We start from the raw sequence: 15,183 nt of genomic DNA, 5'->3' as shown, positions 1-15,183 counted from the left end.
GCAATTGATCACATTGCATTTAAAAGGAATGATCCACTGATTTATGTCTTTACAGGCAACGTCAGAATCAAATGACTGCAGCTGGAGCTGTCTTCAGTGAAAACTGCCGTTACATCAGACATGCACATGTTTATGTTTGTTTGCCGAGGTGTTAATAGTTTTTTGATTTTCTGAAAGGAACTGTGAATAAACTTTTTTTTCTTCACGTTAATCGCACACTAAAGAAGACATGTCTCTTTAGAAAGTTGTTAATTTGAACAAAAAAAAAACCAATAAAATACACAAATTCTCAAATCACAACATTTTTTAAAGCATGCAAGAGTTTGTGGTGCCAGTTCAAGACCAGCAAAGAGTTGGTGCCGCTCTGGAACCAGTTTTCCTGATCAAGAGCCGGTTCTTTGGCTGTCGAAAGAGGAAGAACTGGTTCAAGATTGGGGACTGGCTCTGAACCAGCCCTCAAAATGTCCTGGTCGAAAAGGGGTTAACACACGCCTTTTGAATAGTTTGTGTTTTTATACATACATATATATGTAAACCAGCTCTGGATGTGATCTATGTGTCCTCTGAGCTCCGGCCGGACACCTCCCAGTCCTCCTCCTCCTCCTCCTCTGCTTCTTCATCTTTTTTTTCTTTTTTCTTGTTGAGGCTTTTATTCATAACAGTGATTCCCAACCAAGTGTACTTGTACCCTAGGGGGTACTTCTGCATTTACAAGGGGGGAAATATAGTCTAGTATACAGGTGTGTATATATATATATATGTGTGTGTGTGTGTTGAGATGTATGTCTGTGCACAGATGTTTTCACCGTGATAGCGTTGCAAACAAAAGTTGAGCTCAAAATGAAGTTCAACGTTGGGTGCGGTCCGAGTAAAGCCTGATTTGATGTTGTGGTGTGATCCCATCACACGATAGTCTCTAGTTGTTTTTGTTTTTTTAATGTGAACCCTATAGCTGCACAGCACTTCCCCCCTTATGGGAAAATAAACATGACCTTAAACCAATTGAACAATTAATGTATAAAATATGAAATGTTGTGATTTAAAAAAAAAATGACCCTGGAATGTTATGATTTGGTGGCTAGTCAAAGATTGGTAATGTGTGTGGTTGTGCTGGGACTTCAGGATTTCTGGGCCCTGCTTTCAGTGGAACATTATCATGATGGCCGTGCTGATACTTTTACAGCTGTAAAAGTAGAGGAAGTCATGAGCTTTTTTTCCTTGAACGCTTTTGGCACATCATCTTACACCTGTCACACACTCAGCTCACCTCCCATGGCAGGTAGCCTACACATGAATGACACTATTCTTCACTGTGTACCTGTTTATCCAGGTTTACACTCCCTTCTTTTACAGCTGCTCGTTTATAACCAACTGATTCAACCGTGTGTGTGTGTGTGTGTGTGTGTGTGTGTGTGTGTGTGTGTGTGTGTGTGTCTGACCCAGTTCTCACAAAGTTGCCACCAGAGAGAAGCAGAGATAAGGAAACATAACACTTGCGGGGAGAAAGATAGTCCTGCTGCTCATGATTTATGTATCTTCTAAATCAGTGGTTCCCAACCTTTTCTTTAAGACGTACCCCACCCCCGTCAGATAACACCACCCATCAGCTTCCAAATGTGTTCCTTTGAATTTATCGAAAAGTGGATATTATTTAACACTGTTCACAATACATTTTCATACCATTTTTTACAATATAGTTACCTACAGTATTTTTTCAAACAATTAAAATATTTTTTAATTACTTTAAACATTACCATTAGCAAACTTCTCTCTCCTCACTTGCGAACTACTTTTCATGCACTCTCATGTGCAACACATGTTGTTCCAGCTACTGATGACTCAATATGTGTACATATCATTTTATTTTCAAATAGTTTTATAGTTTGTTTCAAATCAAGTGAGATACACGAATATATTTCCATGTACCCCCCCCCTTGTAAATGCAGAAGTACCCCCTAGGGTACAAGTACACCTGGTTGGGAATCACTGTTGTGAATAAAAGCCTCTTAAAAAAGAGCACAACCCGTCAAAGCAAGTGTAAAGGAAGAGGCTGTTGTTTGCTGCAAAGCTGCTGTACATAAACACATAAAAAGGTACAGGATGTAACAAGATCTTAATAATCTAAAGACATTAAAGAGCATGGAGCAAACAGAGAAGTCCTCAAATCGATGATCCACACTCCGAAGCAGAAGGTGGTGGTAATACGCTGGTTGCCAACATCCATGGTTAAAAAAACTCAACAAAAACGAGAAAAAAAGAAGAAGAAGCAGAGGCGCAGCAGAGGAGGAGGAGTGGGAGGTGTCCGGCCGGAGCTCGGAGGACGCATAGATCACATCCGGGGCTGGTTTATTCTAATAACGAAACGTCCAACCCGGAAAAAAAGACAAGTCTTTCTGTAATCCGATCACACAAACAAACAGACGAGGGTGTGTGAGAGACTAACGCACGCCGGCTTTGTTCATGTGCGCTGTTGATAAAAGTTATTAAAAGTTTGTCTATCATGCGCGTAATTCACCGGACTCGGGTCTCTCCTCTGAGCTTCGGAGCCGCGCGGGGCGCTGGCTGTGGCGCACACTGACTCCACAGCGGGTGAGAAGTCCGCCGACAGTGGCACTTTGTGACTTGTGTATATATGTGTGTGTCCGTGTTGTGCCTCCATGCCTTTGTGTGTGTGTGTGTGTGTGCAGAGGGTACCGTGCTGTAGGTGTGGCATGCCGTTGAGTCGTTGGATGTGGTGATTCAGTGCAGCGGTGTCATCTAAGCTGAACTCATGCAACGCTGTCAGGTGTCGCTGAGTAACTCTGCCAGATCACATGTAAACCTTTTCAATGCACGCTCATTATCGCGTTATAGGCAAACGCGCACGCACCCCTGATCTTCAAACTGCTCATTCAGTGGCGTGATGCTCGTGCCCGCGCTGTGTGGTCATTACTGTGGATATCTGTGTGGAAGTTTTTAAAGAAGGAAGAAAGTGCTTTAATGGTTTAAAGACACATATTGAAACATGCCCGGCACAACTTCCCATCCAGAACCGAAGGTCTTGAAATAGCTTGTTTGTCCAACCTGCAGTCCCAATAGATATTCACTTTTATGCATTTCTATTTTATGCTACTTTATTTATTTATTTATTTATTTATTTTATTCCGCCACAATTTGGAGGGAAATGTTGTACTTTGGGGCCTGAACATGGGGCTGAACCTTGTGGTTATTTTTTTTAAAGAGCTAGTTTTTATTTTGTATTTGTTTACGTTTAATTGAGTTGTATAAGGTAGGCTATCCATAGTCAGTGTGTTACTGTTCTGGATTACTGGATGTGCAGTGTAGGTAGGCCTATAAGGTATAAAGCATGAAATCCAGCGGCCATCCTCCTCCGCTTCTGCTATTTCCACTCTCAGGCTTGGAGCCTATGATCTGGATTGGTTTAAAGAAATACAAACAAGTGTTTTTTCTCCTATAATAGAATTTTAACTTGTGCAGCCAGACCTACACCCTCACTGTGGAGATACTGTAGGTCTGGCAATGCAAGAATACTCTATATAAACTATACTATAAACCATAAGCGGTTGAAGATGAATGAATGAATGAATGAATGAATATTACCAGTAGTCGGCCGTCGGCACACCCCAGTTTAGAAAAGCAGGCTGTAAAATGAAATGACTGTTTTTGTAAATGGAGTCTGGTGGCTTTGAAGCATTTACTTTACATAACGATGGACGGCTCCCCAAAAGTGAAGCCAAAGCATCTCGATCTCCCCCTGGTGGCTGGCAGCAGTGTAGGTCATAAGTCCTGTCCCCTTTTTATTAGCGGATGGGACATTTAGCCAAACTAAAAACTCGAGTACACCTCAAATACAGTTTTCCCAAGACTGGTTTCTGTTGATGTAGATTTAGGTAGTTTGATCACGCTGATGTTTGTTCAAGTGTTCGTGTTTCTTGTACGTTTGGTTCGATGACTTCACTCTACCGCCTGATCCCTCCTGCGCAGACTGGTTGCAGTTGCTGTAGGCTGCTGTAGGTAATAGGCCACACTGACTTTGATTAAAAACCTCATACAACCCCACTTCAAAAAATCCAAACTATCCTTGTAACAAAGATGAGGTTCTCCCCAACTAAAAAAATCCATACTAAACTCTACAACATCCTCCCCTCAAAATGAGCATTAATTTTCATACAGTCCCTGAAATATGAGGCCTTGTTATAGAAAGCCTGAAAAAGCTTAAGTAACCATCACGTTAATGCATCAGTAATATCAATAATATTCCACCACTGCCCGCCAGTCCTCACAGTTTTAAACGGTAGGTAAATGTTCTGAGAATCTGAGAACATTAGCAACACGTTGCCTCTGCCTGCTACTACTGAACTGAGTGCTGAGTTGTGTTCAGGGAAGTGAAGCATCAAGAGATTGTGGAGCTTGACTCAAGTTAAAGTATCTTGGCCTGTTTTGCATCGGTTTTGCCCATTATTTTATGCGACTAAATTAGAGTAGGACTGACGTAAATTTGAATCCATCTCTGTTTCAGAAAAGAGGTTTAAGGTGTCCACAGATAAAGCAGATGTGTAAACTGAGTGTAGGTGGGTTTCAGTTCACGCTGCCTTGGATGTGGTTAAGACTGATATCATTGCTGTGATCTGTGCACTGTGTTTTGCCCTCATACACACAAACTGTATTTGCATTCAATGATATATATGCGTTGGCCTGTTCTGTTTTCAATTTAAAAATCATAGAAACATGTTAAAGAATGGCTGAATTACATTTATTGGTAAAGTTTGCCAAGGATGCCAAAACCTCACCGCTGCTTCTCTCTGTAATGGTTGAGCCTGATGTTTTCCGATATCCAAAATGGTTTGTGTGTGTGTCAGTCTCAGTGTGGGTGTCTGTGTGACCTCTGCGGCATAATTTTCTCTTTTTCCATTACACCCAGGGTTTCTGCAAAACGCCTCTGAATGTTTTGTATCTATGACCTATTTCAATGGCAAAAAAAGGTTGTATCACTGATGCATCAGAAACAAAATCCACTACATTTTCAAAACCGTTTCAAAATGAAGTATTTTTCTGACGATCGACTTCAGAATAGCTCCACCAGTGCAGTGAAGATGCAGCCGAAGAGGCTGTTATTACTCTGTGTCTCTGTTTGTACGTTGTTGGGTCATGAGTATGTATTCATGGAGTTGTTCGTGGAAATTTATGACAGCCCTGTAAAAGTATTGGCAGAGGGCTCATCCATTCAGTCCTGATTATATCACTTACGTTATACTTTTTGTTCTTAAAAAAAAAATCAGTCACAGATGTGGCCTAGTTAGCCATCGTATTACCTTTGAGGCCACATAACATAACTTAACTTTTCAATAAATTCAAGTGTGGGGAAATGACCTATGCAAAGGAAAATGTGCAGAAAATCTCCTTTGCATCTTGGGATTCAGTGCATCCGACTGTGCGCAGTATGTTGTGAATATTTAGTGCTTAGTCTGCAGAGATGTGAAAGAAACCAATGAAAGCTCCTTCAGCAATTGAAGGAGGATGAGATTATAAAATGGAATAAAAGAATAGATTTTAGTAACGCACTTTAATGAGCAGATGTCTGCCATGGATCAAATTCTCCTGGAAAGCAAACATTCAGCATACCTGAGTGTCTGAGCTGCCTGAGTCTTGATTTTTGTTCAGAAATCAGTCAGCAGCTCAGTGATTCACGCACATGGCATCATCTTAATAAATAGATCTCACCAGCTCTCTCCCCTCTCCTCTTTTTTCCCATTCCTCCCTCCCTCCCTCCCTCCCTCCCTCCCTCTCCTCCCTCTTCCCTGGCCAGTGGAAATGTGCGTGTGTGCAGATCTTGAGTGCAGTCTGTAATTTTTGGCTGTGGTGGAGGGCCTCAGCTCAGCCTCGGGCTTCAGGGTTTGCTGCTCAGCCTCAATCACGTCACATGAAAAACTGCTGAGTGTGAGCGGGTCTCTTTCTTCCTGTGTGTATGCGTGCTTGTGTGTATTTGAACAGTAAATGAAAGTTGGTTTATCCTCCGCATCTGCCTGTCTCTGCCTTTCTGTCCTATCTCTTTCTGTTGCTCCCTTTTACATTTTCACCTCTCATTGTCCATCTGACTTAAGTTTCTTTTTTCCATCTATCTGTCTGTCTGTCTGTCTGTGCATCGCAGTGATATGTGATAGCAGCAGCATGCCGTATGTGGACCGGCTGAACCGTGTATGTGGCTTCCTGGACGTCGAGGAGAAGGAGAACAGCTGCCGCTTCCAGAGGCGATACTTCATCCTCGACACACAGGAAAATGCTCTGCTGTGGTATATGGATAACCCTCAGGTGCTCCACACGTGAATGCATGACACACTTGCACAAACAGCAAGAGGAAGTGAAATTGACCAATAGGAGCTGTGTAACCTTGGACTCTGTGCCAATGACGAGTGTGTGTGTGTGTGTGTGTGTGTGTGTGTGTGTGTGTGTGTGTGTGTGTGTGTGTGTGTGTGTGTGTGTGTGTGTGTGTGTGTGTGTGTGTGTGTGTGTGTGTGTGTGTGTGTGTGTGTGTGTGTGTGTGTGTGTGTGTGTGTGTGTGTGTGTGTGTGTGTGTGTGTGTGTGTGTGTGTGTGTGTGTGTGTGTGTGTGTGTGTGTGTGTTTTCATGCAGAACCTGCCTAGTGGAGCTAGCTTTGTTGGCAGCCTGAGACTAACCTACATCTCTAAGGTAAAATGCAGTAAATTGCAAACAACAACTGAGCACTGTGGACACTTCACAGAACTTCAGCAATTCACACAAATAGAAACATGCAAATAGGGTGCACAGACACACCAGAACAGAGTTATCTGTGTTTAACGGTCCCACGCAGAAGCAGACTTTGTGAAGTTTTCCAGATGTCAGAGCGCTCGCCGAGCTCACCAGAGATAATGACATCTGGTTGCACTGCACTGTAGTGCTGACAGCTCCTCCCTGGACCCTTTGAGTCAAAGAGACAGCAATGATATGAAATCTTTCTCCTTTCCTTTCCTTTCCTTTCCTTTCCTTTTGTCTTATCCTGTCTCCCTTTCCTCTGTCTCCTCTCCTGTCCTTTTGTCCACTCTTCTCAGGTGAGCGAAGCCACAGCGAAGCAAAAGCCAAAGACAGAGTTCTGCTTTGGTGAGTTTTTCGGAAGAAACACTGAGTCATGCTTATGCAGCAGCACACAGTTAGATGTATTTTATTTACACAGGATAAAATCATATAATGCAATAAATGATTGTACATATTCATCGACTTTGTCTATTTCTGTAGTCATCAATGCAGTTTCCCGGAGGTACTTCCTCCAAGCCAACGATGTGACTGACATGAGGGACTGGGTGGCTGCTCTCAACAAGGCCAGCAAGATCACTGTGAGTGCAACACAACACCTGCACACTGATGACTGAAAAAAGGCTAAACTAACAGTTATTGATGAGGGATTTGTTTCCACCGGAGCGAATCAGGAAGCTGCCGTCTGAAATGATGTGCCAACACTCTGCCCTCAAATATACTCTCACACACTTGTTGAATGAGGAAATTATGAATGTGCATGCATATGAGCAATCACACACACACACACACACACACACACACACACACACACACACACACACACACACACACACACACACACACACACACACACACATACACATACACATACACATACACATACACATACACATACACACAGACACGCCACTGCGGTGGAGGTGTAAAAGCACCATTTGTGTGCATGTTTGAGTGTTTAAGTGAACATGCCATGCACATTGAGTTTGCACATTTGCATAATATTTGTGTGTGTTCAGCGAGATGACCGGGGCCTTGTTGACTTGGCGACATCCAGATGAGAGAGAAGATTTCTCTTTTTCTCTCTCACCTGCACACTGACACAGGAAGCAGCGCCGCTCACTCTCTCTTTCACTTCCCCTCCGATGGGAGGGCTTCTTCGCCGCCGTTTCTCAGCTCACTTGGCCTCAATGAAACATAAAAGCTACTTCCTAAAGCAGAATAGACCTGATGTAAATGCAGGAATGGAAGTAAAGAAATTCTCAGTTGTTTACAAATGAAAAATTGTTAAAAATGAAGCCCCTCACTTAATATTTTTAATTTAATTTCTTCGTCTCCAGACAGATCAAGGGGAGGAAGAGTTCATATTTTTACTTTCATCGAGGAGGTTATGTATTCGGCTTGGTTTGTTTGTTTTATTTGACTGTCTTTCAGCAAGAGTACTGAAAAACTGCTGGCCCGATAGAGCATTTATGCTGCATTCATGTGGTGTTGGAATAATCAGAAAAATTAGTTCCCGCCCAGGAAAATTCACACTGCATTAACATTGTAAGATTCTGCATGCCTTGGTTGAGGTCTGCGCTCTCCGAGAGTTTGACCGACAGACAGAGCCAAATGAATGTATTGTACAGTAGGAGTATTGTAATGATCAATTATACTTTTGTTCTTTCTTTGCATTCTTGCAAATGGATAAATAAACAACAAAATACATGCAAACTTCCATATTGACAGTGGACAGCAGAGGTTTACAGCTAAGGTGCAGTGAACTTTTATTTTCAAGTTCGTTTGATTTTGAATGCCGTTATGAATGCAGTGTTTATGGACAACTAACCACCGTACTCTTATTTGAATGGTGTTTATAGATTTTTCCATTGAAATGATGGATTTATGCTAACTCATGAGCTGGCTTGTGACTGTTGATACGTTTTTTTTAGTGAACAGTAGTTCATTGTTTATTTGGGTCCATATTACTGTGGCAACAACTACCCTTCATTGGGTCCATGTTAGAGAATAACAATTTACAAATGTTTACACTTTCATTACATACAGTAAATAAAACTATTGAAATGTCACGATAATACCCATCACAATAAAATTATATCAAAATGAATTTGAACATCAGTACTTTACAGAAGATTACAGATTATTTATTTTGCTTGTTGATTTTTCTGGCTCGTTTTCAAGAATATCCTCTTTACTTGTTTCCCAAAACCTTTCTTGTTAGATTTTTGTGATTATGAAGTGACTGTTGAGGTCTGTTGTTGACTGTTGTGTCTTTGAGGTAATGTAACGTGACCCATCCCCATCTTCCTTGTTTGATAACTGTGGCTACTTTCAGTTATTTTGTTTTAAAACTATTGTATTTCCAAACAAAGTTAATAGTTTGTACCATGACCTCTCTTTGACTTTCAGACATGTGAAATGTGTTCACTGGTTTGTCAAGTGATAAGATTCACACAACCCTCTCGACCGAGCTGATTGTTTTCATGCAGAACATATTACAGTTGCACTGTTGCAGCCTGGGGACTCCCAGTGGGAATTAAACCTCTAAGTCCTGCAAATTAGTAGCAAGCTTTACCACTAAGCTCCACTTGTTAATGCCATGATAGTTAAAGGGGGGCTATAATGTTCAGTTTCAATTTCGGATTCTACTAGAACATGTTTACATCCTTTATGATCAAAATCAAAAAAAATATATATATTAATATATTGTTTTAATATATATATATTTATTACAGTTGTGATATCACAAACTGTACGGAAGTCCTGATGGCTTGTTTAAAAGCAGTTACTCAATACAGGCTGTGTGCATTTCTCTGTGGATTGAGTTTTTCACAGTATTTATATAGCACTTCGACCTGCTTTATAATTAAAAAAGACATGGAAATCTCTTACAATATGTGACCTTTAATATTATCCAACGTTCTGCTGTGCTGACAGGTTCCTAAGTCTGGCCCTGCGCCTCCAAGGTCCGATGTGACCGCAGTAATTAGCGACTCTCAGGGAGGGAAGAGACAGCAGGCCTACAAGACTGAGATCATCGGTGGCGTGGTGGTCCACACTCCCATTCAGGTAATGAAGAGGAAGCTAAAAACCAATGTGGTTACTATGACGGTATTAAAGGTGACACTAATGATGCTAGAGGCCCGAATTAGCATGCATGAGCATTGTTGGGTTTTTTGGGTCTCGGACACGAGAACCACTTCATATGTAATCTGCTGTATTTTGAAGATGGTGGACACATTTGACCACAGTTGCTGTGATGATATTGAAGATAGTTATGATGAAATGTTTCAGAATGACAGTGAAGAAACTGAAGGAAGAGAGAAGAGGGGCAACAAGCCAGGCGTGCTGAGGTGCGGTTACTGTGTCAAACAGGGAAATGTGGTGAGTACCCAGCCACTTCTAACTGATAAAAGTCTGTTAAATAAAAAAAAAGCTGCATGTGGAAACTGTAATGTGGTGTGTGTTTCAGAGGAAGAGCTGGAAGAGGAGGTTTTTCACCCTGGATGACAGTGCAGTCAGTTACTACAAGTCTGAGACGGTGAGGAGCCAGATGAGATTTTTGTATTTCCTCTCATGTTGATATTTTTGTGTGACTGCGGCGTTTCTATGTCCCTCTCCGAATTATGCTTACTAATGTCCCAGGATAAGGAGCCTCTCAGAGCCGTTCCACTGAGGGACATTCAGAAGGTCCATGAATGTCTCGTCAAGTCAGGGTGAGTCCAAATGTGAATCACTGAGTCAAATCCTCCCATCATTTTACTTTCTCTCCACCGGGTTATCTCTCTAGTGAATATTATATATATATTATATATATATATAATATATATATAATATAACAGATTACACTTTGCACACGTGCAAACGGCATCCAAACAAAAGGCTTACATGGAGGTGTGAGTAATTTGAGATTCAGACATTCAAAGAAGTTCATCCTCAATACATTTTCATCAGTTTTCTTCAGATGCTGTGTTCAGTGCAGGAAAAAGCTTGACTGATGTTCTACATGTCTTGTTTTACCTCTGTGCACGATGCAACTGTAGATGACACTTCAAACTACCTTTATTAACCTACACTCTCATCACCCCCCCCCCCCCCCCCCCCTATAGATCTCAACAGGGTGGTTCTGAAAGTAAAATTAATTTCCTGCATTAGGGTTTGGGTTATTAGTCGTAATGTCTTAACCATCAAAGGTAGACTTACTACGAGCTGTGAGGTTGTGAAATGATGGTTTATGCTCCAGTAGAAGCCACATGTCCGAATGATATCAATCTTGTTTTATTTGTGATGTCATGGAGAAGTACTACACCCCCCAAAAATCCTATGCGCAACTTTCTGTTACCTCGGAAATGTTGACTACACCCTACGACCGTTATGTACACTGGCTTGTACCTTTTGCCTTTTCTTCTGTTTTCCAATTGTTATTTTTTTGCAAAATCAAATGGTTTGTGGTGAAGATTCATCTAGTAGCCGATTACAGGCTTAAAACTCTTCATATAAGGATTATCTGAAACGTTAAAGGAGAAATAAATGGGGAAAATCACTTCCACAACCAGAGACGTTCAAAGATTCGGCGGCCCCATTTGATTACATTGCAGCTCAGTTCACGGCAGCCAGGCTGCAGTGTTCCCAGTTAAATAATACAGAAAATACCTTTAACTAGTTAAACATTGAACTGAACACAAAAGGCATTAAAAACATTTAAAAAAAATTATTGTTACTGACTAAAAAAAAGTGTCTCTTCACAATGTGTGTGTTGTGCAACTTGATATTGCATTGACAATTTAAAAAAACAACAGGCTCAGGCCCAGTACTTTCTGTGTATATATCTGAATACAGATATATACACAGAAAATAATAATACTATTACAAATAGTTGATTTGGTTGACTCTTGTGTCCAAAGCTACTTACAGTAAGCGCATTCAACCTTGAATCGTTCAATGCCACTATCTAGTGCTCCCTTTAGCCACTGATAATTTTGCAATAATTTCAGCCTGATAATCTCCCCCCGTGTGTGTCCATCAGGGATCTCCTGCTGAGGGACAACCTGTTTGAGATCATCACCAGCTCCAGAACCTTCTACATTCAGGTACAATCTCGTCTTCCTGTTATACGAACCAATCAGAGGCTTTGGGTGCTCGCTGACTCTGGCTGAAAGCACTGGTTAAAGAGCAAAGAGCCTCTATATTTTTGTTTATATATATATATTTATAAGAGGGTCTATATTCGCAGGTGTGTCCTGGTGTTTTTAATTTGTTTTTCTCTAAATGCTCTGCTGCTGATGTGTGACACAGGCTCTTTTTTTAGGAGCATGAAAAGTTTGTTTTTGTAAAAACGGGCAAAGACAGCTGTTACCTTAACAACAATAACATCCTATTGCTTCCTCCTGGGAGAACAGCTGACTGAGGCGGTGGGGTCTGATCAGATGAGAAGTGCTGGGAGAGAGAGAGAGAAAGGCTGCATGCATGAGCGCTTCTATTCTTGTCTGTGCAAAAAAAATAGGAAGCATGACAAACATTTAGTAAACTGAAAAAAAACAACACATAATCAAAAATAGATTCAAATGAGACCATGGTCACAGTGGATGTGCGGACAGCAAAGTGAAAAACAACCTTAAACTAAAATGACACTTGAATTGTAAATTCAAATGAAAGCTGGTTATTGATATTTGATATAATCTGTCTGTTTTTCTTTATTCATTACTTTGTAATGGTGAGACTTCTTCTAATAGCTTCAGACATGGCTTTGGCTGCAGTTATTACGATCTTCCTTTTTTGGTTTTGGTCTTTTCATGAAATATGAATATTGCAGTGACCCGGCACAATAGGACAAACCACTACAGTAGCTAGTGTGAGAATAAGTGCAGACATGCAGGTCTCCGCATCTTTATCGTCTGGTCGTGTTTCCTTATAGACAGATTCTCCAGAGGAGATGCATGGCTGGATCAGGGACATTGAGATGAAGATCCAGGACTTCAGAGGTCCCCCTAAGGTAACTTTGTGGTCTCTCCCCTCAGCACAAAAAACATCTACAACCCTTTCTCACTGTATGTTCTCGGAGGAGACGTGAGGACTCCTGGATATGATAAACACTGACGATGATGTCTTTGTCACTATCTTTGCAGGTTTTCTCATTTAAACGTGCATCCTCTCTCTATCGAAGTCACAACGCTTCCTCAGCGTCTCGCCACCAGATCGATGAGCGCAGACCCGCACTGGTCAAGTCCTGCTCTGTGGCGCCGGGCTGGCAGCCGTGGACGCCGGTCCCTCCGAGTGAGCCCTCCATCCTGGATGCGGAGGATGAAGACAGTGCTTTCAGCCCTGTGCCCACCTTGCCCTCTCTCTCCTCCTCCTCCACCTCTTCCTCCACCTCCTCCTCCTCCAACTCCCTCTCTGCCCCGACTCCTTGCCCCAGTGCGCCTCTGGCAGCTTCAACCAGCGGACTGGGGATCCTCACAGCGTCAGGGAATGTGGCCAGCGGGCGTCGGAGGCACCGCTCGCAGCCTCAGCCTCACACGGGCTGCAGCTTCCCCTTCAGCCTGGACGACGACGGCATCCGCACCACGGACGTCTAAGTTCAGCGACGTCTGCAGACTCCTGTGTGGACTTAAGTGTTGGTACCTGCTTTAAAATGAATGTTACTTGTAAAAATAGTATTCCCTGCTAATGAAGTGACACTGTGACCATCTGCCTCAACGCCATCACGTGAGATGGGGGCCTCCTGCTGGTCTTGTAGCTTTATTGCAGACGAAGGATGAACCCAGCTGGAAGGGGACTAAGAGGCACAGTGGCTGTTGTTCACAGGACTGTGAAGAAGGACGATGAGTGTTTTTAGTGCAACTTCCTCTGAAAACTTGAATAATCTTGTTAATTGTTCTTGCAAACTTACAAATTATGGCACATGCTTTCAATCCGTTGCACTAGGCTCCCCTTGGAGAAACAACATCAAGGATGTGTTTTTCCTCCCTGCTAGAAGTATTCACCGAGAAGTGTTTGAAGGCATTTAAACACAGTAATATCTATACTTATTATATTTAAGCTGATGTTCACAAAATACTGTAATATAATTTGGGTATTTTTAATATAATTTGGGTATTTTTAGTTTCTTTTGAGCCCAGCAGTGTTTTTTCCCTCTCTTTTCCTGAGACACATTATGTGACATCACCTTAACCTTAATAATTAACAAGCATTTTATCACTAACATCTAATCTGGTGTCTGGGGGGGAAATAGAAGTATAGGGCTCATTAAAAAAAGGTACATGCACTCACTTGCTAACTAGCTGAGTGCTTCTCTGTTGTCAACAGCAGCTTTTATGTGTTTTAAACAGGAGCTGTTAATACTTGGCTTAAAGATCAACCGTCAGTAAACTGTGACTCCTCTCTTTTAACAGGGCACCGTAATAATACAGCAGTGTTTTCGATGGTACTTGTAGAATGTACTGCCAACATCAAAGTACAGCTGAGCAGCTGGTTGACAGCTTTGTAAATGTGATTGTTTGTTTTTACTTATTCCAGCATTATGTGGGAAAGTTTGCCACTACTTCTGGTAATTTGAGTGTAATTCAGCACTTTGCTTTTTTCATTTTTACTTGTTTTGTTGCTTTCACAGCAGATATTACAGCTTCCTCTGAGATGATGCCTTGGATACTTTGTGTTACACCAGTAGTCACAGCCCTCCTCAGGTTCACCTCAAAACTATTGATGTGGTACCATGTTCACGCCTCTTTGTTTCCGTTTTCTGAAGCTGTGTGCACAATTCTGTCTGCGTGTAATGTCTGTTTCCTTCCTTGTCCATTAAATGATGCTTTTTATTTGTGTTTTTTGGATTCTTGCCAATCAACTCATAAGTTCATCGTTTGTGCCATTTTGACTTCTCACCGTCTGCCATCTAGTGGCTGCTGGGTCAATCTGCATTTTACACTAAAGATAGCACAAACTAACTTTGAGTTTTCTAAATTAGCTTTGGATAAAAGTTTTATTTTGGATTCTCCTCCAAGTGCGAAAATGTCCCTACTGCCAGGCATGCAGAAGGTCAGGGGTATTTGACCTTTTACGCTGTCACCTTAAACTCATGCACGCTATGCAGACACAAACACACAATACAAAACACAGGCATGCACGCCCCATACATGCCAATCCAGTGCCCAGGGGATTTGTTAAGTGGAGTGTTTCACACGTCCAGTGCAAAGGTCCATTAGGTAAAACGCCTTAAACTCTGTCCTGACCTCCGTCCACTTCCCTCTCTGCCTCCCAGTGCAGCTGCGTGGCTGCAGGACCGATGAGAGTGAAATTTCTCCACTGAACAGTTTAAATTGTGTCATAGGTAAAAATATATATATATAAGGAAAAGGCCCTGAGTGCCTGTGAAATGTCAGCTGTGTTAAAATGAGTTTTCAGTCTGTTAAAGACAGC

General features: G+C 41.8%; 1 protein-coding gene across 1 annotated transcript; it reads left to right on the top strand.

Moving 5' to 3' along the window:
• Positions 1-2,372: 2,372 nt before the first annotated feature.
• plekha2 (pleckstrin homology domain containing A2) lies at positions 2,373-14,582 on the top strand. Its single transcript, XM_083911948.1, has 12 exons — positions 2,373-2,589; positions 6,149-6,309; positions 6,631-6,687; positions 7,068-7,116; positions 7,252-7,349; positions 9,709-9,840; positions 10,066-10,155; positions 10,244-10,312; positions 10,417-10,487; positions 11,798-11,861; positions 12,686-12,763; positions 12,897-14,582. Exons 2-12 carry the CDS (start codon positions 6,169-6,171, stop codon positions 13,344-13,346), a joined length of 1,299 nt encoding a protein of 432 aa, XP_083768074.1. The 5' UTR covers positions 2,373-2,589; positions 6,149-6,168; the 3' UTR covers positions 13,347-14,582.
• Positions 14,583-15,183: the final 601 nt, after the last annotated feature.

The sequence above is a fragment of the Echiichthys vipera genome (genome assembly GCF_963691815.1).
Source record: "Echiichthys vipera genome assembly, chromosome: 4".
Taxonomy (NCBI): domain Eukaryota; kingdom Metazoa; phylum Chordata; class Actinopteri; order Perciformes; family Trachinidae; genus Echiichthys; species Echiichthys vipera.
This window is presented reverse-complemented; position numbering and strand designations above follow the sequence as displayed.

What these genes read in the sequence shown, in the direction of transcription:
- plekha2 (XM_083911948.1), top strand. Translation starts at nt 6,169, where the DNA reads ATGCCGTATGTGGACCGGCTGAACCGTGTATGTGGCTTCCTGGACGTC. An exon ending in AAAGACAGAGTTCTGCTTTG is followed by an intron (nt 7,117 to 7,251) that starts GTGAGTTTTTCG and finishes CTATTTCTGTAG; the next exon opens with TCATCAATGCAGTTTCCCGG. An exon ending in GTGTCAAACAGGGAAATGTG is followed by an intron (nt 10,156 to 10,243) that starts GTGAGTACCCAG and finishes TGTGTGTTTCAG; the next exon opens with AGGAAGAGCTGGAAGAGGAG.